Below are 21502 nucleotides of genomic sequence, written 5' to 3' on the forward strand. Positions count from 1 at the left end.
GAAAAACAAAGGAAGAGATATAGATTCTAAAAACAATAAAACCTTTCCTACTATTATCATGAGATAAATTATGTGTTTCCAAGTGGTTTGGGTACTAAGAGTTTGCTCTTATGTTTGTATGCTCCAGTAATAACATGTTGAGGCTGAACAAGAGCTATACCAATGCATCACAAAAATAATGTTATGCAATTGGCTTGGCAGGTAAATAGGCCTGCGTAAAATTTTAGGATGCATTTGACCTGGAGCCCTCAATGTGACCTCCATGAGCGCTGCAGCAACCTCATACATAATACTTAACACTCAGCTAAGGTTTCCCTGTCCCTACCAATTTCTATTTTATTTTACAAATACTAGGTTTAGTGGGTTTGGTTCAGGGTGTATCCTTCTTTTTTTGTCTGTTTTATTTCTTGTGTGGTGTGTGCAGGTGTTTTGCTTTTGCATTTTTGGAGGAGGCATGGTTCTGAGCATCCCCAGTTTTTCTTCTGCGAAACTGGCATGCTGTGGTACATACAACAGTTGCTTAGATTTCCAGCTGTGTCCCCAGGTGCCCAAAAGCTGGAGAACTCTGATCTACACCCCCACATTGGGTCATACCAGAGTTGCAGTTCTGCGCCTTCGAACTGGCAAGCAGGGCTTACTTGTATGTAATTCTTCTTGAGTTATTTCACCAGCTCCTATTGAAAGTTGTACCTTTTCGCAAGCACAGTAGCATTTAAAATAGTGTTCAAAGGTCCATTAGATTCTAGACCCTAAATTTGCCAAGTGCATGTCTGAACAACGAACAAGCATGCAAAAAGCACCTCTGGGGAACATGTGAAAAATTTGTTTGCACAAAAGGTCATCGTCAGCTGTGCTGGCATGCAACAGACATAATGGCCATGTCCTGGATTAAAAACCTGTGTTTTTGTTTTTCCGGAAATGTAAGTGGCATAATTTAACTCAACTTCAATTTGGGACATTTTCTAATATAGTATATGTCTTATGTTGAATCAGCCCATTGGCCCATCTAGTCCAGTACTCATTACAGTGGTACCTCAGGTTACAGATGCCTCAGGTTACAGACGCTTCAGGTTACAGACTCCGCTAACCCAGAAATAGTACCTCGGGTGAAGAACTTTGCTTCAGGATGAGAATAGAAAGGCGGCAGTGCAGCAGCAGGCCCCATTAGCTAAAGTGGTACCTCAGGTTAAGAACAGTTTCAGGTTAAGAACGGACCTCCAGAATGAATTAAGTTCTTAACCCCAGGTACCACTGTACACTGACCAGCATCAGCTCCCCAAAGTTTCAGACGGGTGCCCTTCAGAGCCCTATTTACAGAAGTCAAGGACTGGACCTTAGGTCTTGTACATGCTAAAAAATGAGCTACAGCTGATAGCCCAGGAGTTATGCTGATTAGCTGCTATACCTTCAACAGATGTTGTGGGACAGATTTACATCAAACCCTCATTAAATCGAAAGTAATATGGTGCATGATGCACCAGGGCAATCAAACCCTGAGGTCCATAGGGCAGAAATGCTTATCGGACTTGTTTGTTGTGTCTTGAGTTTCATTTATATCGTAATAGCTACTTACTGCATTCATCTGACTCGTGTCAGTTTTTTAAAGCATGTACACATAATTAGCTGTGCATCTTAAACAAGTTTACAGAACACCAACTTCAAGAACTGTGTGTCTGAGACTCATATCTGACTAGCTGGGAGTATTAAGATAGAATGCAGCTCTGAGTGTGTTTAGAATCGCCTAGACACATAGTGTTATATATATAGAATATCTGAGAGGTTTAAGATATACAAAAGGGGGCACTTCATTCAACATCATGTTGCTTGTGTGCACTCGGAGCATCTGTTACATAGCACCTAAGTCATTAAATGCTACTTCTGTGCTGCCATAAAGCTCTGGGGGGTTTTTTTTGTGTGTTTTTTTAAAAACCCCTGTCATCTACAAACTAACATCTGCCTAACATGCATGTGACAAATTTAAACCCTCAAATTAGAAAAATATGTCTTATTATGTTGTATGCTTTACTAAGTGTACTTTTTACCCCAAACCAGTGATGAAAACACTACAGCCATCATGTTCTTCACAGAAAGCTGACATATCTATAGATGATGCCAACTATTTTCTCATATATATTTTGGAATTTGTTCAGTATGAGAAACCATTATCTTTTGAAATATCAGAATGTCAGAATTAAGGAAAAATTGGTACGCCTCAGTATTTTAAAAACAACAGGACATACAGAAACAAAAATCTGCAAATTGTATTTCCCGTTTTAAGTTTCTGTTGGTTTTGAAATCAAAGCAGACAAGAGTAGCAAACATGTGCCGGCTTTTAACAATCTTACTTGATTTGTAATCACAGAAAAACCTAGTGAGTTTCAAATCTATAAACCGGCTGTTTAACGTGTATATTTCACATCTATCTTAAGTAGACAAGAGGAGAGGAGTTAATCTTGTCAACTCTTCTGTAACTTGATTTTTTTTATTCTTCCCTATACTGAAAATTGCATTCCTCTTACACTGGACACACTGGTTCAAAATACTGCCTCCTCATACAATAAGAGCCTGGTAAAATCAATTATTAGTCATTTTTACACACGGGGGTGGGGGCAGTGGGGAGGGGGGAAGAGATTAGGTTTCTCCCAGTACATGAAAAGGCTGGTAGGAACTACAAATGGTAGAGTTCAATACACTACCACAAGGTGAAGTTGAGGAGGATTCCTACAGAAATTAGTGGGTGTAGGTGTAAAAGATGGAAGCAATAATCAAAAATGTTTGTGGGAGCTGGACCTAGGATCCCTGATATGTCCAGATCCAGGTCCCATGAACACCTTTGAGAAAGTTGTACATCATATTCAGCAAGGCTTGAAATGTTTCTACACCATGTACTCCAAAAGCTATTCTTTGGATGTAAAACGTTGTGTCTTATACGGTCATAAACAGACTAAGAATTATTTATATTGTTGTTTGTTTATTTATTCAATTTATCTCCCACCCTTCTTCCTCAAGGAGTCCAGGGAGGCAATTACCATATACTTTATATATTTTATAGCATCCATCATTTTGACTAAGCACATCACTGAAAAGTTACTTTATGTAGTGCAAAGATCAAACTGGCAACCCAATCCTATATCTGTTTATTCAGAATTGATCGTAGGATTGCAGCCTAAAACCTATGCAGACTTACATGGGAAGGAAGCACAACATCGATCTACTTCTGAGTAGACATGCACTGGACTGAGCAAGACATGTGAAGATGATGTATACATAAAATCATCTATATCAGATAAAGAATCTGATACTATCAGCCTGCTGCAAATTTTTATTGCAGGTTCCCCACCAAGTTAAATTTCTGAAAATGTGAAACAACTCAGGAGAGATTAGTTTCATTAGATCTGAAATCTGTGGCACATAGATGGAAGTATGTACTAGTGAATCAGGTCCCTGGTGGAGATTCTCTGACTTGATCCCATTAGTATTACAATCCCTTTGTCTGGGGACTGACTCATAAACAAGCAAGTTCTGTACTGAGCAGAAATTATGCCATTTTGGTCCCGCCTTCCTTCTTACTGAGCATCTCAACAAAGCACAGTAAACAAATCATACAAGAGCTGTGATTTTGCAGGATCATTTCAAATGACTGTCTCATTTGTAAACATATACTTTACTCGCAGTTGCCACATGCTACTATATACTTTACTTTGGGGGGGAATTTTTTTTTTTAAAAAAATGGCATCGCAGGGAAGTGGAGATACCAAGAAGGGTCCCTTGACTCAATAGCCAGCTCCCTTTTTCCAGGGTGACCCACAGTGGTTGATTCAAAAGCAGCATTCTCTTTCTGTGGCATTGGCAAGGATATTGCATTTATATATAACAATAAGCTAACCAGCTTGAGGAAGGCATAATACTTTCCCACAGGAGTGTTAAATGGGTCCAGAACAAATAAACTTGTGGTGAGGGCTTTTTTTTTTAGAGCAGGGATACCCTTCAATTATATGCTCTTTGAATGATAAAAAGCTGTATCTGTAAGTGATTAAGAGTTACTTTATAGTCACAGTTTCAGCTCTGTTGAAATAAATGTGTAATACAAGCCACACATATTTCATATTCATTCCACCCAGTAACATCTTTCTTGTTTTGTTCCTTTAATTGCTGTGAACTGCCAGACCCCATTGCTAGACTAATCCACTGAATTTTCCAAAAGGTGCAGTAATAAAAACAAACAAAACCATCTGTTTTGTTTCTCTACACATTTGTTTCTCTAGAATATTTTGTTAAAAATATTACTAGTTTTAGAGACTTGTGGAGAGTTTAAAAGAAACTTGCTGAGAATAATATAACATCGATCACGAGCAGTTCTTAAAGAAGAAAATCGTTCAATTACTCCCTCCCCTTTCTGATCCTCTAAACTCATCTCTAACTCCAATTGTCACTACAAAATAAAAAATAATAAAATTCCTTCCAGTAGCACCTTAGAGACCAACTAAGTTTGTTATCGGTATGAGCCTTCGTGTGCATGCACACTTCTTCAGATACACTGAAACAGAAGTCACCAATTGTCACTGAAACTGGAAATGGAAACCAAATCAATGAAGTCAATTAGGATGTTTAAGTCCCTGCAAACAACGGTTTAAACTTCAGCTTGAAAGAGCTTGCTCGAGTTTTGCTTCGGTGAAAATGTGGTGGTGATGTGGGTGGAGACAAATGCCAGAGCCCCATATCCTGCAAGTGGTTAAGCTGCAGGAAAACTTTGGAAGGGACTACAGGATCACAAGCTGGAAGAGGGAGAGAAGAAGCTATTTTTAAGTAATAGGCAGCCTTTGGGTTATTTCCAGCCTTCCTCCTTTTCCTGGTCTCCCTCAGCCTCTCCCACAATTACCGTCTTCCAGAAGATCACAAGGAGAGGTTTCAGGGGTGCTGCGGCAGCAGGTAGAATAACCTAATGCTCCTTCTTTGGAGTAATGAGAGGGTCCATAACTTTGGACAGAAGGGGAGGAAAAGAGAAGGGGAACCCACCTAAGAACCAAACTGTCATGCCAGGCGAGAACAGACTTCCAACAGGAGCGCTCCTGAAAACTCATCGCGGGTGGGGAACTTCTCCTGACGCGGTTCCGCCAGCCAGGGGAGCTTTGCTCAGCCCCTCTGACGCTGCCCCTTTGGAAAGGCGACGGGGGCCAAAGGAAACCTGGTAGGCAAGTCTTGTGAAGCTGCGCCGCTCCCCCGCCCTCACCCCGGCGCAAAAAAAAGGAAAAGAAAGAAAGTTGGCTTGATCTCAGGTTCATGCCTCTCTTTCCCCTCCAACAGCACGAAGAACCCTTCCCAAAGTAAAGAGGATAATGGGAAGATCAGACACGGGATGAAGCAGACTGGCAGCAGGCAGATTTGCCTCATCAGATGGAGAAAGAGAGAGAGAGAGAGAGAGAGAATAGTATTTGGCCAACCTGAACTTAGAAAAATCAAGCTCAAAACCCCCAGATTTTAATGGCTGGGATTGCGTTAGCCATTCTTCACCTCCGATTCGGCGCGCGTGCGTGTGTGAACCAACGATCTCCTCTGCTAACTGTAGTCCTGTCCCAACATTTAATATCACCGTTTTAATTAATCCGGCATGAGGAGTTCTCTCGATCTCTTTCATAGCAGCTACTAACTTGCATCGGATCTTGCGCTGAAATTGGGGCTCTGGGCTGTGTGTGTGTGTTAAATCGGAGAGGTGGATTTAAAAGGTGCCGAGAGGTAACTAATCCGCTTTAACTGATCTGACATCAGACAGCAAAGCAGATTCGAGGCTACTGCGCTCCAAGCATCTCTCCCCCGCCTCCCGCGCGCTTTTTTCTCTGGTACGAATGCTCGACCTGGGTGCATTTTAGAGCCAAGGAGTTGGACTGTCTGGCTCCACAAACAGGTGGAGAGGGAAGTGAAGACGGGGCGGGGAAGGCAGCTTTCCAAGAGCCAGCCTGTCCCAGGATCTCTCGCAGAGGGCGCTGGATCGTAAGGCTGGGCTTGCGCGCGCAGCCTCTCTGCGAAAGAGCCCCGGGCGGCGCACAGCTGAGCTCGGCTTGTGTGGGGCAGGCTGTCCTTACCCGCTGCTCTCCTCTCTCCGAGTGTCCCCCCCTCAAGTGTCCGTAGCCCGCCATCCCCCAAACCTGCTCTGCTCCCGCTTAGGCTGCTCCTGTCTGAGCTCCTCAGCCCGGCGAGAGCCGAGAGCCCAGGGCGCCCTTCCATGGTGCGAAGCAGCCTCCAGCCGCGCGCGCCCACCTCTCCGCTCTCGGCTTCTGCTTACCTGAACGGCCAGCCTTGATTGGCCCGCGCCGACTTTGCCCCAAGTTCTTCGCGCGCGCTTCTGAGGCGAAGAGGCGAGGCGGGCTCTGAGGAGAACCGAGCGCGACCGGGGCTCCTCGTTGCCCGCGAAAGAGCGTGAGGAGAGGGATTTAAACTTCCCTCGAAGTCGCAGTGCTAAGAGTTCCTTCGTCCGTTCCCTTTTCCCGTTTTTCAGCGGGAAGAAGAACGGCAGGCAAAGCCCGGGCAGGTCCTTCCCATTCTTCAGGAGGAGGAGAGGAGACCAAGTCAAGAGGGGCGAGAGGCGAAATTGCCTGGCTGGAGGCTCCCTTCGCTTCTCCCACAGTTGTCTTTCTCGTGCAATGTTTAAAAAAGGAGCGAACAGCCCAGCGCCGAGGAGCTGAGGGGGAAGGCGCCTGTGTGCGACTCGCTCGCCTCCTGCCCGCCTGAGTTAGGAGTGTGTTGTTCGCGCTGAATGTCACTTGAGTGCAGCCTGGGAGAGCCGCTCCCCCCATACACCCCGCCCGCTACTTTCCCTCCCTGGCCCTGCCGCCGCCACACACGCGCTCTCGCGCACACACAGCGCGCGCGGGGCCACCAAGCACCAACCAGGCGCCTGGGCAACACCAGGCAAAAGCCTATCGAGCGGCCGCCTCCCCTCCCCTCCTTCCCTAAGCCTCGCCGATTGTCCCGGAGGGAGCGCACGCGGCAGCCCACCCCTCGCGTGCGCGCGCGCTGGCTCCTCGGCGGGCTTTGCCCTCAGCCGGGGGAAAGCGGGCAGGCGGCGCAAGCGGCGGAGGGGATTCGTGATTCCTTCTCGTCTGCTGCCTGGGCTTAAACTCTCTCAGGGACGACGGTTCCCTCAGAACTGGAGAGTGGCCGAAGTCACACAGGCTGAGGCAGGTGCGGCAGAGACACACAGCCACAACCGGTCCCACACAACTCGGGGGCAGAACTTGAAAGCTGCCCTAGAGAGAAAGAGGCCATTAGTCACAGGATGGCCTGCTGAGGGCAGCAGTAGCAGCAGCAGCAGCTCCCTAAGTGTATCTTCATCCCCTGTTAAGGTACCTGATCCTTTTAAGGTGAGATTCCAGGGAGGAGCCTGGTGTGCACTATGGGGTCTTCTACAAGTATAAAAAGTGTGTTTGAGCTGCTTTGGGCCACGTGGGAGTGTGGCTAATGTCAGAATGTAGAAGAGAAGGACAGGTACGTTCTAAGACTGCTTTATACATTATAGATAGACATATACACACAAACCAATTAGCCACTGTCAGGGGTTCAGGAGCAGAGGGACAGGAGAGGGAGGAAGTAGAGACCGAGGGAGAGGAATCTGAGGGAGAAGTCAGCGAGGGTAGCCATCCGAGGTCTCTAAGTCTCTCCAGTGAATCAGAGGATTCACAGAAAGGGGCCCCAGTGGTCAGAGCCAGGGGGTTGCCAGAGGGAACACCCCAGGAAGGAGGGGCCAGAGGGGACTCAGAGAGCAGCAGCTGGAAATCGGGACCAACTTTCCCACCGGAGAGCAGTAAGGGGGAGGAGTCCCAAACATCGGCAGCAGGCAGCCTTCCGTCAGCGGAAGGACATGAGTCAGGGTTAGCCACGCCTGCATCAGAGAGCGAGGTAACGGTCAAAAGGAAGGTCAGGGGCAGCGCGCGCGCGCCAAGTTCAAATGTACAGGAGGGGGGCGCAATGGGCAGTCCGGAGAGAGAGCCGGGTCCCAAAGCCCGCCGGAGAGAAGGGGAGGAGTCCGAAGGGTCCGCTTCCGAGGCATCCCGGAAAGAAGGCACCCAGGGGGGTAGTAGGACCCAGAGGAGGAAGGAGAAACGTAGAAGGTGGAGTAAGGCTAGAGTCTTAAGCTGGTGTACAGGGGGCGGAGACTCAGACGAGGCTTCGCTGGTCTAGGGTTTAGACGTAGAGACGCACGCTAGTGTTTGGAAATGGAAACTAAATGCCAATAAAGACTTCTGTACAGTTCTAATGGCTAGCGTTGGTCTTCTGTGAGCTGAGACCGGGAGGCAGTCTCTGACAGTAAGCCTCGTCTCAAGTTACCATCGGTTTTCTTCGCCTCAAGCATCGCTAAGGAAGCGAGGCAGGGAGGGTGGAAGACTGGTGCCTTGCGAGCTCACAAGAGTCAGGCAAGATGACTACAGAACAGAAAATAGCTTCCCTGCAAGAAGCGGTGACGCTACTCAACGCTGAAATAATCGCATCCAGGAAGAGAGAGGAAGAAGCGGCAGCTGCATGCAGAGATCTTCAAGCCAGGTTGGAAGGGCTTGTAAAGCAGGGGATCCCAGCACCCAGGTCCGAGGGGATCGGTTTGGGGAAGAGAGGAGGCAGCATTGTATCTCATTTTGATGGGAATTTGCAGCAGTACCCCAATTTCCGAGCAGATGTGCTGTTTGCGCTGCAGCTGCTGGAAAGAGACTTTAGAGATGAGCGGGAAAAAGTGGGGTTTATTTTGTCTCATTTGCATGGGGACGCGAAATCATGGCTGCGCAACCTGTGGAGAGATAAGGACCCAGCGCTCCAAAGCGCAGATGCGTTCATTAAGGCGATGGACTCCTGTTTCTTATCCAAAATAGACCTGGACATTGCCCGGAGGGACATATTTGGGCTAAGACAAGGGAAAGCCAGCGTAAGGCAGTATCATTCCCGGTTTTTTGCATTGGTCAACGCGCTGAATTGGGATAAGGATTCTCCGCCGGTTAGAGACCTTTTTTGGGAGGGTCTGAATGCACAGATCAAGGATGAGATGGCAAGGGGTGAGAGACCCACCACCACTCAGCAAGTGGTTGAAAGAGCGTTGTCTATTGGGGTGAGGCAGGAAGAACGTCCGTGGAGCAAAGAAGAAGGGCGTTGGGGACGTTCACCAGCGAGAGTGCCCTCCCTCTTGCCCAGAGAGGCAGCGCGTGCGCAGTCCACGCCTCCACAGGGAGGGGGCGAGGAGCAGATGGAGATTGGCGGTGCTAGGGCTCACTCAGCTACCAGAGCCTTAACGCCGGGAGCAGTAAAATCGAAGCTGCCTAGAAGGAACAGGAAGTGCTATATATGTGAGAGTGCAGAGCACATGGCGAAAGAGTGTCCCCAGAGGAGTTTCAAGCACACTGCAGCTTCAGTGACAGTATTGGAAACAACTCAGCAGAGAGCACCACAGCAGGGAAACGACCAGGTCTGGCTGGAAGAGGAGGCACTGGGGCCCAGCCAGACGAGTCAGTGAGGAAGTCCCCAGAGATTTTGCAGCCCACAGACCCCCTCCCACCCAAGCCAGTGGTGCAGCTAACCGCATCGCTTCAGCTGCCCAATGGACTCACCTTAGAAGTGCCTATTACAATTGACTCTGGCAGTAACGCAGACTTTATAGGATTGGAGTTCATTCAACAACACAACGTAGCATTACTGCCAGCCACACTGCCCCTGAAGGTTGTCACGGTGGATGGCAGGGAACTGCTAGGGGGGCAGGTGGTGCAGCAGACGCCGCCTATGGTGATGCAAATTGGGAATCACCGGGAAGTCATCAGTTTCAATGTCACCCAGCTGTCCGACACGCCTATAGTATTAGGCATGAGTTGGCTGCACAGGCACAGCCCAGCATTGGCGTGGTACCAGCGCCACCTGACTTTTGGCTCCTCCTACTGTGCAGAACACTGCATTATACCCAGCCCGGAAGGGGAAGAGGAGGACCCGCAGTTGCAGTTGGGCACGCTGCAAGCAGTACCCCACAAGTATGCGGAGTTTTTGGAGGTATTCTGCGAGAAGGAGGCGGACAAGCTACCCCCTCACAGACCCTATGATTGCAAGATTGACCTCCTGCCGGGGGCGACGCTGCCAACTGGGAAACTGTACTCCATGTCTGAGGATGAACTGCAAGAACTCAGGGAGTTCATAGATCACAATTTGAAGCGTGGGTTCATCCGGGAGTCGAAAGCGGTGGGGGGCAGTCCCGTATTCTTTGTGAAGAAGCGGGATACGCCCCAAAAAAGACTGGTGGTGGACTTCAGAATCTTGAATTCGAAAACCAAGCCCTCAGCTTTCCCCATGCCCAAGATAGACGACTTGCTCGCGACGGTGCGGAAAGGACGCGTTTTCACCAAGCTGGATCTACGTGGCGCGTACAACTTGATTCGCATGCGCGACGGAGACGAGTGGAAGACGGCCATGTTCACGCCACTGGGCACCTACGAATACAGAGTTATGCCCTTCGGATTACAAAATGGCTCTCACACTTTCCAAGCCTTTATGCATCACGTGCTGGCGGGGCTCCTTTACAAGAAGTGCGTATGCTTCCTGGACGACATCCTGATTTTTTCAGAATCGCGAGAGGCGCACGAGAGGGATGTCAGGGAAGTTCTGCAGAGACTGAAGGAGCACAGGCTGTACGCCAAACTGGAGAAGTGCCAGTTCGACGTGACGGAGGTGGATTTCCTGGGCTACAAGTTGTCGGACAAGGGGCTCGCCATGGACAGCGCCAAGGTTCGCGCAGTTTTGGACTGGAAGAGCCCACGCAATCGGAAGGAAGTCCAGCGGTTTGTCGGCTTTGCCAACTTTTACCGCAAGTTCATCAAGGGATTTGCCATGCAGACAGCGGCCATCACCGACACGCTCAGCTCCAAGAAGAAGAAATTCATCTGGACGGAGCAAGCGGAGCAGTCCTTTCAGAAACTCAAGCGTCTCTTCGCGTCTGAAGAGCAGCTGCTGCATGTGAATCCCAGCAGACCCATGAGGGTGGAGACGGACGCCTCAGACAGAGCCGTGGGAGCTGTCCTGTTGCAACAAGACCAGCAGGGGGACTGGAGGCCGTGCGCCTTCTACTCGCGGAAGCTCAGCAAGTCGGAGCAGAATTACACTATCTGGGACAGGGAGTTGCTAGCCATACATGCAGCATTCAAGGCATGGAGGCACTTCCTCATCGGAGCCAGACATACAGTGCAGGTCCACACGGACCACAAGAATCTGGAGTACTGGCGCACGGCTAGGTTCCTCAACCAGAGACACATTAGATGGGCAGAGTTCTTCGCGGACTTCGACTTCAAGATAGAGTACATCCCAGGCGATAACAACGTGATGGCGGATGCATTGTCCAGAAAGCCGCAATACCTGGAGGAGGCGGCACCGTCGGCGGCCAAGCACATTTTCGCACCGGAAGCGTGGGCATGCGCGTCGGCAACCGTGGACCTGGACGCCGTACGTCGCGCGCTGCGGGAAGACCCCTTCGCACGGGCCAAGATGGAGGAGGTGCACAGGGGCACAGCGAGGGCCGACGAGTTCCAGATCCGCGATGGGTTGCTCCTCCACAAGGGAGCACTCTACGTGCCGGGAGACGACCTCCGTGCAAGGGTCCTGCAGCAGCTACACGACGCTCCCACCGCAGGGCACTTTGGCAAAGAAAAGACTGTCGAACTCGTAGCCAGAGACTTTTGGTGGCCCAAGATGCGGGGGGAAGTAGCGGATTACGTCTCGAGATGTGACACCTGCCAAAGGGCCAAGTCAGTTCACAGACCGCCGGCGGGATTGCTGGAACCGCTGCAGACACCGTCTGAACCGTGGGAGAGGGTGGCCCTGGACTTCGTCACGGATCTGCCCAGCTCGAGGGGAAAGACAGCAGTGCTAGTGGTGGTGGACATGTTTACTAAGATGGCACACTTCATTCCGTGTGCGAAGGTAGCCACGGCAGAGCAGACCGCCAAACTGTTCATAGACCACGTGTTCAAGGTCCACGGTCTGCCACGGTCTATTCTTTCCGACCGGGGGCGACAGTTCATCTCGAACTTCTGGCAGAAGTTGATGGGCATTCTGAACGTCAAGGTCAATTTGGCGTCGGCGAGACACCCGCAGACCAACGGACAAGCGGAGAGGGTCAACGCCGTCATGCAGCAGTACCTAAGATGCTACGCCAACCAGCAGCCCACGACATGGGTGGACTACCTGCCGCTCGCCGAGTTCGCTTACAACAATACGAAGCACGTGTCGACGGGGGTGACGCCGTTCTTCGCCAACAACGGGAGGCATCCCAGAACCTTCCCGGGTTTAGAGAGAGTGGGGGAGGGGGAGCCACAGGCAGCGGAAGCCTTAGCGTCAGAGTTGCAGGAAGTCCACGAACAGCTCAGGAGGCAGCTAGAACTAGCAAAGCACGCATACAAGGTGCAGGCCGACAGACACAGAAGAGTTGGGGAAGACATACAGGTGGGTGACTGGGTCTGGCTAGCAGCGCAAGCAGTGCCGACCAGATCATTAGCTAAGAAGAAGCTAGGACATAAGCAGCTAGGACCTTACCAAGTCCAGGCGCAGGTCAATCCAGTAGCCTTCCGGTTGGCTCTTCCGGAGGGTTCCAGAATGCATCCGGTGTTCCATAGATCGGTGCTCACGCCCTACAAAGCACCTCATAGGTTTCAGGAGCCGGACACAGCACCAGACCAGAGCAGTGAAGGGCCCAGAGTGAGGGGGCCGCCTAGGAAGGGACACATCAATGAGGTCACAGAGATTTTGGACTCCAGATGGGGGGAAGAGGGAGTAGAATATTTTCTAGCCAGAGAGGGTACCCCGGCCAGTGCCAACAGCTGGGTACCGGACTATGCCTTGGAGGAACCGCTGCTCAAAGAGGAGTTTCATGCCCTCTTCCCGCACAGGCCCATGCCAGCAGAGTATTTCGATGACTGGCTTTTCACACCCACTCTTTCAGCCAGCACATTCCTGGGGTTCGACTCGGACGAGGAACAGGCACCAGTCCCCAGCTCTCAGGTGGGTTCGCCACCGGGGTCTGCCTCAGACCACTCGTATTGGTGGGACGATCAACCAGAGGAGCAGTGGCGCAGGAAGTGGCTGAGGGGTCCTTGGATGGGACCACCCGAAGAGGGGGAGAGGGGCGAGACGGACATGGACGTGTTGGGGGACAACGTGGGGTTCGAGCATGAAGACAGAGAGATGGAAGCAGAGGAGAGCGACGTTGACGAGTACATGGGGGATGAACTGTATCCGGCAAGCACCCCCGCGACGACGGAGCACCCAGTACCCGCACCGGAAGGAGGGGAGGGGGGAAGGGGGGGCTTCGAGGGGGGGATGGATGTCAGGGGTTCAGGAGCAGAGGGACAGGAGAGGGAGGAAGTAGAGACCGAGGGAGAGGAATCTGAGGGAGAAGTCAGCGAGGGTAGCCATCCGAGGTCTCTAAGTCTCTCCAGTGAATCAGAGGATTCACAGAAAGGGGCCCCAGTGGTCAGAGCCAGGGGGTTGCCAGAGGGAACACCCCAGGAAGGAGGGGCCAGAGGGGACTCAGAGAGCAGCAGCTGGAAATCGGGACCAACTTTCCCACCGGAGAGCAGTAAGGGGGAGGAGTCCCAAACATCGGCAGCAGGCAGCCTTCCGTCAGCGGAAGGACATGAGTCAGGGTTAGCCACGCCTGCATCAGAGAGCGAGGTAACGGTCAAAAGGAAGGTCAGGGGCAGCGCGCGCGCGCCAAGTTCAAATGTACAGGAGGGGGGCGCAATGGGCAGTCCGGAGAGAGAGCCGGGTCCCAAAGCCCGCCGGAGAGAAGGGGAGGAGTCCGAAGGGTCCGCTTCCGAGGCATCCCGGAAAGAAGGCACCCAGGGGGGTAGTAGGACCCAGAGGAGGAAGGAGAAACGTAGAAGGTGGAGTAAGGCTAGAGTCTTAAGCTGGTGTACAGGGGGCGGAGACTCAGACGAGGCTTCGCTGGTCTAGGGTTTAGACGTAGAGACGCACGCTAGTGTTTGGAAATGGAAACTAAATGCCAATAAAGACTTCTGTACAGTTCTAATGGCTAGCGTTGGTCTTCTGTGAGCTGAGACCGGGAGGCAGTCTCTGACAGCCACGTATATGATATCTGGACGTGTCTACAAAGATAAGAGTTCAGTCTGGTTCTGCCTCACAGTAGACTTCAGTTTCTTTCACAGCATGAGGGTTTTTGTTGTTGTTAATTACCTTCTAAACAACCATCTCAAAGCGATTTACCCATAAGATAATTTAAAACAATTTAAAACCCCAAAACAACAAATATACCTGTATGCTTGGGGTGTATATAAAGATATAAAAGCAGCATGTTAATATAATTTGAGATTTGCATTTTATATTAAGGAGTAACAACTCCCAGCTTTCTTCCCAACGGTTTGTGAAAATAACATGTTAATATAGGGGCAGACAATGGTGTCAAGGTGATTGAAAGTGGTTTGAGAGAGGCTCTGTTTTCCATGATATTCACACTTTTGGGGAGCTTCAGACTGTGACATAAACTCCAGTCAAACTAACTTTTCTCGATTTTGAAATTATACAATAACCCACAGATCTGTTTACCAGAGGCACAGATTGCCACTCCCTTCTTAAAACAACCCTCATTTATCTGGTGATGGGGTCAGTTTTCCAAAAGACAGTACATTAAAATTTAAGTTTCAGATGTGCTGGTTGGATTGTGCTGAAACCACTCTCACAGTTTCACTTATTCTCCCCTCCCCACACAGTGCACACACTTCTGGCATTATATGTTCCTAGCTTTACTACATTTTGAAATCTACTTGGAGAAGTAGCTAGGAAATTAGCATGTCGTCTAATTCTTGACACAACTGCATTGTGTGATGCAATTTTATTGTTTTCTGCTTCAGTACTACTGTGGTGTTTTCTGCCCTGGGAAGAAGAGCTGATGTAAATTTAATAATTAACAACAATAATAATTTTCAGCATTCCTCCCCATGACAATTTATAGACCAAATCTTATGATTCAAAGCATTAAAATGCCACTCTGATTCTGAAAGTTAAAAAAGAAGAGTTAAAGCATAAAAAGAAATATGGTGTAAAACATGTTTTTAAAATTACATATCTGTATATATTTATCAATATGTTAAGCACCATCTGTGTCTTAACATAGGCCACTGTACCTTTGGGCTTATTCTTGAGCTTCTTGAATAATCTCTAGCATATCTGCAGCCCTGCTTTTTTCATGAAGTAGAGAAGGGTGAACAGCGGTAGTGGGGTAGTAAGTAGAATGAGATGTAGAGCGGAAAAAGTTCTTGCCTCATTTACAGTTGTGCATAATCTCCATGTGGCAACCTGGCAACCACCCAAAAGCAACAGCCCTCAATATTCATACATACCTGAAAGCGATGGAACTTCCTTCTAAGTAAAGGATCAGGCTGCAAGTCTTGCAGGACTGGCCACCAGCTTTAGCATTGAATTACACTTACTAAGGCAGAATCTATTGTGAAGCATGCAGGTCCTTGTGAAACGCAAGTGCAGGAGAATTTCCAGATGGATTTTGCCTGATGTCTTGATACCATGCCTCTTGGTTTACATGCAAAACATGAAAGCCAGTTTTTGTTGTTGTTTAGTTGTTTAGTCGTTTAGTCGTGTCCGACTCTTCGTGACCTCATGGACCAGAGCACGCCAGGTACTTCTGTCTCCCACTGCCCCCTGCAGTTTAGTAAATAATAAAAAGTTGTGGGGGTGCAGTTTAAAATTTGGTTACTTTTTTTGTTTTTACAGTAAATTTTCAGGGGGTCAGTTTTTGTTGGGACAAATGTTGACAAAAGGAGATAATTCAAGCACATGCACAAGTTTTGGAGTGCACATCCATTCAAACAAGGAATAGTAAGTAGAAATTATGTCCCAAGGCCCATGTCTAAAATCACAACCACTTTACACACAGCTCTTTCATGTCTCTCCCCACGTCTCCCAGATGAATATCTTGCTTAGCAAACAAGGTTGGTCTCTGTGTTATAGCAAATCAGATGGCACCACGGCTCAGGCTATAAGTGTCTTGGTCATTGTATCACATTTGTTTTGTTTTATTCATGCTATCATTTATAATGACAAGGAGAGTAAAAGTTCTGAGTGTCCTAACAACAATATCAATTAAATAAAAAGAAATAGTAATCTGTTTTGGCTTTTTAGAAGCAGGGAAAAGGCACTATTCATTAAAAACCCAATTCACTGTGAAGTATTTGATCCAATGCACCTTTAATGAATGTTCCAGATTTTTGTTGTGTACATATAGCACAGCACAAGTGTCACTGTCTATAACATTCAAAATGCACCAAGGCTCATTTGGAACCTAAACAAGTATTTGCAAGTTTAAGTATGAGAAAAAGCCACAGATGGGGAATTCCTCAAGATGTCTCTTACCAGAAAAGAACCAGTCTGTTGTTGCTCCTGTGGAAAATAAAATCAAACAAGCCACCACAGTAAGAGCAGCCTGAAACAATTTAAGAACACTGGCTAATTAGAAGATTATAATCTTGGGAACTCTTCCTTCTGAAGAACTGCTAATTGAAAATATCCACAACACCATCTCATCCGTCTCACACATAAAATTCCTCCTCAGAACTAAATTTTGCTGCAGTACATACAAACATATCAGAAAAGGCAGTTGGTACCTTCATCTGAGATCATGCCCACTGGTTATTGGTGTGCAAACAAACCCTTCGTGCATCCAGAATTTCATTCTCACCTGTTTCTTTCCCACCTACTTCTTTACATTTAAGCCCACTTCATAACCACAACCCCCCTGTATGAGCCTCTTGGGCTTGCCGATCGGAAGGTTGGTGGTTTGAATCCCCATGAGGGGGTGAGCTCCCGTTGCTCTGTCCCAGCTCCTGCCAACCTAGCAGTTCGAGAGCACACCAGCGCAAGTAGATAAATAGGTATCGCTGTGGTGGGAAGGTAAATGGTGTTTCCATGTGCTCTGGTTTCTGTCACGGTGTTCCATTGCACCAGAAATGGTTTAGTCATGCTAGCCACATGACCCAGAAAGCTGTCTGTGGACAAACGCTGGCTCCCTTGACCTGAAAGTGAGATGAGTGCCACAACCCCATAGTCGCCTTTGACTGGACTTAACCATCCAGGGATCCTTTACTTTTACCTTACTTTCTGGGGCTGATGGGAGTGGTGATCCAAAACACCAAGAGAGCTATGGCTAGGTGAATGATGAGCTACAGACAGTTGACTGTAACCTGGGCAAAAGCAAATTGTGGAGAGGAACAGAATGCCCTCCTCCTTAGCAGCTTCTAGCGCATGACTGGTTGCCAGGAAGGCACCCTGAGTAAGGAGCGCTCTTGCAAAGAGGTGAGTATATGCTACCACATTTTGTTGCAGGTTCCATTTGTCTTTCCTAATCCTAAATGTGTTTAATAACTTATTTATTTGCAGCCAATCTGTATTAGTACTTAATAAATGCAGCCTTTGCATGGTAAACACTCCTCCTTTTTGTTGGACACAAGGCCAGCCCTTGCTGTAGTGAAATCATAGTCCTGTAACCTTGATGATTTTTGATTGAATCAGAGCTTTAAACAGGAGAGTTTGTCGCATTACTATTGAAAAGTGCTAGCATTTGTTTTAGTGTGCCAAATCTGATTATGATGTTATAAAATTAGATCAAAGATGAATGGCTGTACAGTAAAAATCCAAAAACTGCATGTGCAAAATAATGAGAAACAGGGTTCCGTTTCCTTGCTACAAACACAATTTCTGAAGTTCTAATTATACTCTGTTGTGGGGAGAAAGGGGGAGGGGGAAGAGTAAAACTGTGTTGTTTGGGGTTATTTAAAGATGGCTTGAAACCACTTTCACAGCCAGAACCTACACATGCTTACTCAGAAATAGACCCCACTGATTTCAATGGGACATTTCCAAGTATGTGCATATAGGGAGGGCTGCAGCTGTGCTGTAGGACCTCTATATGTCCATTAAGAAGTTTCACTGAATTCATAGAGACTAATTCCCAGTAACCCGGGTACATGTGGATAGGGCAACAGCTTGTTTATCTGAGACTGAAATGGCTTAAGAGTTAAGCTCCTCCCAGAGGAATTGCAAGTAGGAATGTCTCTTAAAAAAATAAGAGAGTTTGTCAGATATAAGATGGGTTCCCTAGTCATATTGGGTTGAAAGGTGTACCAGTACTTTTGAAAGTGGCACATGCGCCTCCCACACACACTTAATCAGATCTGGCATGAGTGAAATTGTCACGTGATCTTTACAAAAAAATAAAAAACAAAAAAAATCCGACATCGCTTGTTTCTGAAAATGTACATAATACCTCAAATTGAATCTTTTCCCTAAAGAAATCTGAAAGCAAAGTGCCCCTGAATATATGGCTTCCTTGTGGACTTCACTTCCCCATTAGTAACCTGCAAAATTATTTGGACATCCTGGTAGTCCCATCAGTTTTTGGAATTAAATAGAATGTCTCATGGAGGGAGCTGTTCCTCGCAGTGTCATGTGGCCTTTGAGTTTTGTTTTCATGTTGGGGCTGCCCTGAAATATATACCGTATTGGCCCGAATATAAGCCACACTTTCCCCCCAAATTCTGTGAAAAGTTAAAGTGTGGCTTATATTCACGACCTTACGCCACCGGCAAAGCTTCCCTCCAGGAAGCAGCATGGGTATTGTCTTTTTTACTCCCCCCCCCTCAATTTTAAAGGTGTGGCTTATTTGTGGGTGTGGCTTATATTCGGGCCAATACAGTAAACCAAATATTGTCAAATATCCTTCAAAATGTTTTGCCTGAATAGAACCCTCCAGATTTGCTTCCATTTTATCTTTCAGGGACAGCTACTTCACCTAACAACACTTCTTTCCAGGTGCTTACTTGCCTGCAGTTCAAACAAGCCTGCTTAACCTGGCTGCTTTTATTTTGGAGAAAAAGTAGCCATGGTGGTCCTGTTTGGAATGCATCCAGATCAGGGCCCTGTGCTGGTTTTCTCGTGGAAATTGCTCCTTCTGGCTCCTTTCTTGAATGCGCTATTTACTGGGTGCAAGCATGGTTGTTTAAACACCTGACAAATGTCCTCATGAGAGGGAAAGAGGCTCTGTTTCTGTTCTGGGCTGGCTGGTTCATCTGCACAGCAGCTGTGAGGAGATCAACACACGCACACATTTCATAAATGCACACTGCAATGTGGCATTGGCGCCTGTGTCCCTCTTCAAGGAAGAAGGGATCTACAAGGAACGGCAGGAGGCAAGCGTTTTTGTTTGCAGTACACACTATTCACAGCAGAAACATCTGCTCTACATGACACATGAGGTCACCACAAACACATGAAGACTCAATATGCATGTATGCGCTGACATAGTTTACTTGCGTGCAATAGCAACTGCTTTGGCTGGGAATTGTTCTATACAATTCTGGCTGGCTAGCCAGTGCTCTTGGGAAGAAGCAGCGTTGCCTAGGTCAAGGACAGGGCACTGTTTTCAGCCTGACGAGTGAAAAGACTTGGTTCACATATAATAATACTTAGCTTAGGGCTGGCCCTAACCATGAGGCATAGTGAGACAACAGCAAAAGGTGGTTGATGTTGGAGTAGCGGCAGCAGCCTCCAAGCTCTTCCTTCTGGGTGCCCAGCTGTTCCCTTCAGTTGTCACATTCCTTTCCTGAGCCCCTGAACCTGGCCTGCTTTCTCAGGTGTGCTGGTGGATGCAAGTCCATCATTAGTGTAGAAGAACGCTCAGTCAGCTTCTAGCAGTGGACTTGAGAGAGGGTGCCACCTTGTCCTTATCAAGCAGCAAAATATATTGGGCTGGCCCTGGCTAAGCCATGTTTAGCAAGTGACAAATTAGGTTGTTCCACGGATGATCAAGCTAACCATGAGCATCTGGGGTGAGATGGCCAAATAAACCATGGTTAAATTTGAGTTCTGGGTTCACACATAACACTAATCCACATAGGCACCAACTCCTAGGGGCCGAGGCAGTGATTTATGTGCTCCCCTAGTATAGGGACAGCCACCAGTTATTTAATGATGAGAGAAATACTTTCTGCAAATGCCCAAGAGACCCTCTTGCCTTTATTGCTGCAGGCTTAGAACCAAGTCCTGAAAAGCAAAATCATTCCTGGTGTTCAGAGCTTCAATGGCACAGTGAAATAGTCAAGGTAAGTTGAATTTAAAACACACATATTTCTTTTTGTGTATGTGCACATGTATAATAGCATTGTGCTAGATTCTGTTCTCTTATAGGAATTCCTTATGTGGATCACCTTTGTGTGAATAAAATTACAAGCAGGAAGCTTCATTTTGCACACCTAAGCAATCTGGCAAAGTAAGGCGTTAAGAACTAATTTTATGTGGTGCAAATTCATGTATGCAGAGTGCAGAACTGACAAAAAGGTACAGGGAACAAAAGTATGACATAGTACTTGTTAGCAAATAATAAAAATACATTTTTGAGTTTGCATTTATCCAGATTCATTTCTAGCTGCTGCAATGTTATAGCTCTTTTATGTTATTTTAGTATGTATGATGTGAGGTACCCCGCTTTCTATGAGGAAAACCAGATTCTTTTTACCGCTGCTGATTCACCAAGTGTGTGGAGGAGTTTCTGTTTGAATCCTACTTCCACCATGGTACATTTATTTCGAAACCTTCTTATTGCTGCCACCATATATTTATACCATCTCTTAAACTATAACCCAGTAGCTGTGGTACTTTTGAGGTGGTACAAAACCAGACAGGCCTTTATTGTTTCTTTTGGGGTTTTATACGTTTACTGTTGTTACAAATATACATTAAGTTCAACGGACAGGCTCCTGTTTCTATCCCCTGGCCCTACCTGTCTGCGGTGCCCAAGGGAAGCCTGCTACAATAAATATATTCTTGCACACCACCCCAATCTCCAGGCAGTGTGAGATTCCAGGGGTCCCAGGTCCTTACTCCTGGAACTTCTTTATCTGTGTTGTTTTAAAGGAGACCATCTTGGCTGTGAGCCCTGGAAGGCCTGCACCCTGCCTTACTGGCCCTTTCCCATCTGGCCTGGGAGAGTGGAGTGCTGACTGACTCCAGCTACAAAAGCTGAAGCTGTTGAACAGATTCTTGGGCTGGAGTATTGTTTACGGGGGGTTGAGAGAGCTGTTGCTGTTCTTGATATTATTGTTGTATCTTTCGTTTTAGATCTTATGATTTACATGGAAATTGTTTACATTTGGTTGTGTACTTTTTGATGTGTTTTATTTATTGTTTATGACTTCTGTTATGTTTGTAATTATGTAAATCTCGTCATGTTGTAAGCTGCCTTGAGCATAGTTACAACTGTACAATTGTAAAATGATGATGATGATGATGATACTCAGGGTTTGTTTTTCCTTCAGAATGAGGCACAGTGGAGAATGTAGTGTCTTCATGATACGTGGCTTATTTACACATATATACAACCTGAGCCTGTGATGGAGGGGTTCACAGCATTAACATGCCAAGAGAGCCTGGTTTCTTCCATAGCCACAGCCTTGGATCCAAACAGAAACCA

The 21502-nt window shown here is 47.6% G+C and overlaps 1 protein-coding gene and 1 long non-coding RNA gene across 3 annotated transcripts in view; one reads left to right on the forward strand and one right to left on the reverse strand.

Annotated features, from left to right (window-relative positions):
• Positions 1 to 6737, reverse strand: part of NDNF (neuron derived neurotrophic factor) — a 39511-nt gene extending 32774 nt beyond the window's left edge. Inside the window, exon 1 of one of the 2 annotated variants that reach the window (XM_028743705.2) lies at positions 6281 to 6737. Coding sequence is in view for 1 of the 2 variants with exons in the window: in XM_077934000.1 (XP_077790126.1) it covers positions 5017 to 5035 (19 nt within the window). In the remaining variant the exon portion in view is untranslated. Of the gene's footprint in view, positions 1 to 5016; positions 5161 to 6280 lie in introns of those variants that run through there. The other variant, XM_077934000.1, reaches the window with a different exon arrangement.
• Positions 6738 to 6886: 149 nt separating this feature from the next.
• LOC114604022 (uncharacterized) lies at positions 6887 to 21320 on the forward strand. Its single transcript, XR_003708203.2, has 3 exons — positions 6887 to 7358; positions 20062 to 20135; positions 20947 to 21320. It is a non-coding gene; the product is annotated as an uncharacterized LOC114604022 (long non-coding RNA).
• The last annotated feature ends 182 nt before the right edge of the window (positions 21321 to 21502 follow it).

This window comes from Podarcis muralis, chromosome 9, assembly GCF_964188315.1.
Source record: "Podarcis muralis chromosome 9, rPodMur119.hap1.1, whole genome shotgun sequence".
Classification (NCBI taxonomy): Eukaryota; Metazoa; Chordata; class Lepidosauria; order Squamata; family Lacertidae; genus Podarcis; species Podarcis muralis.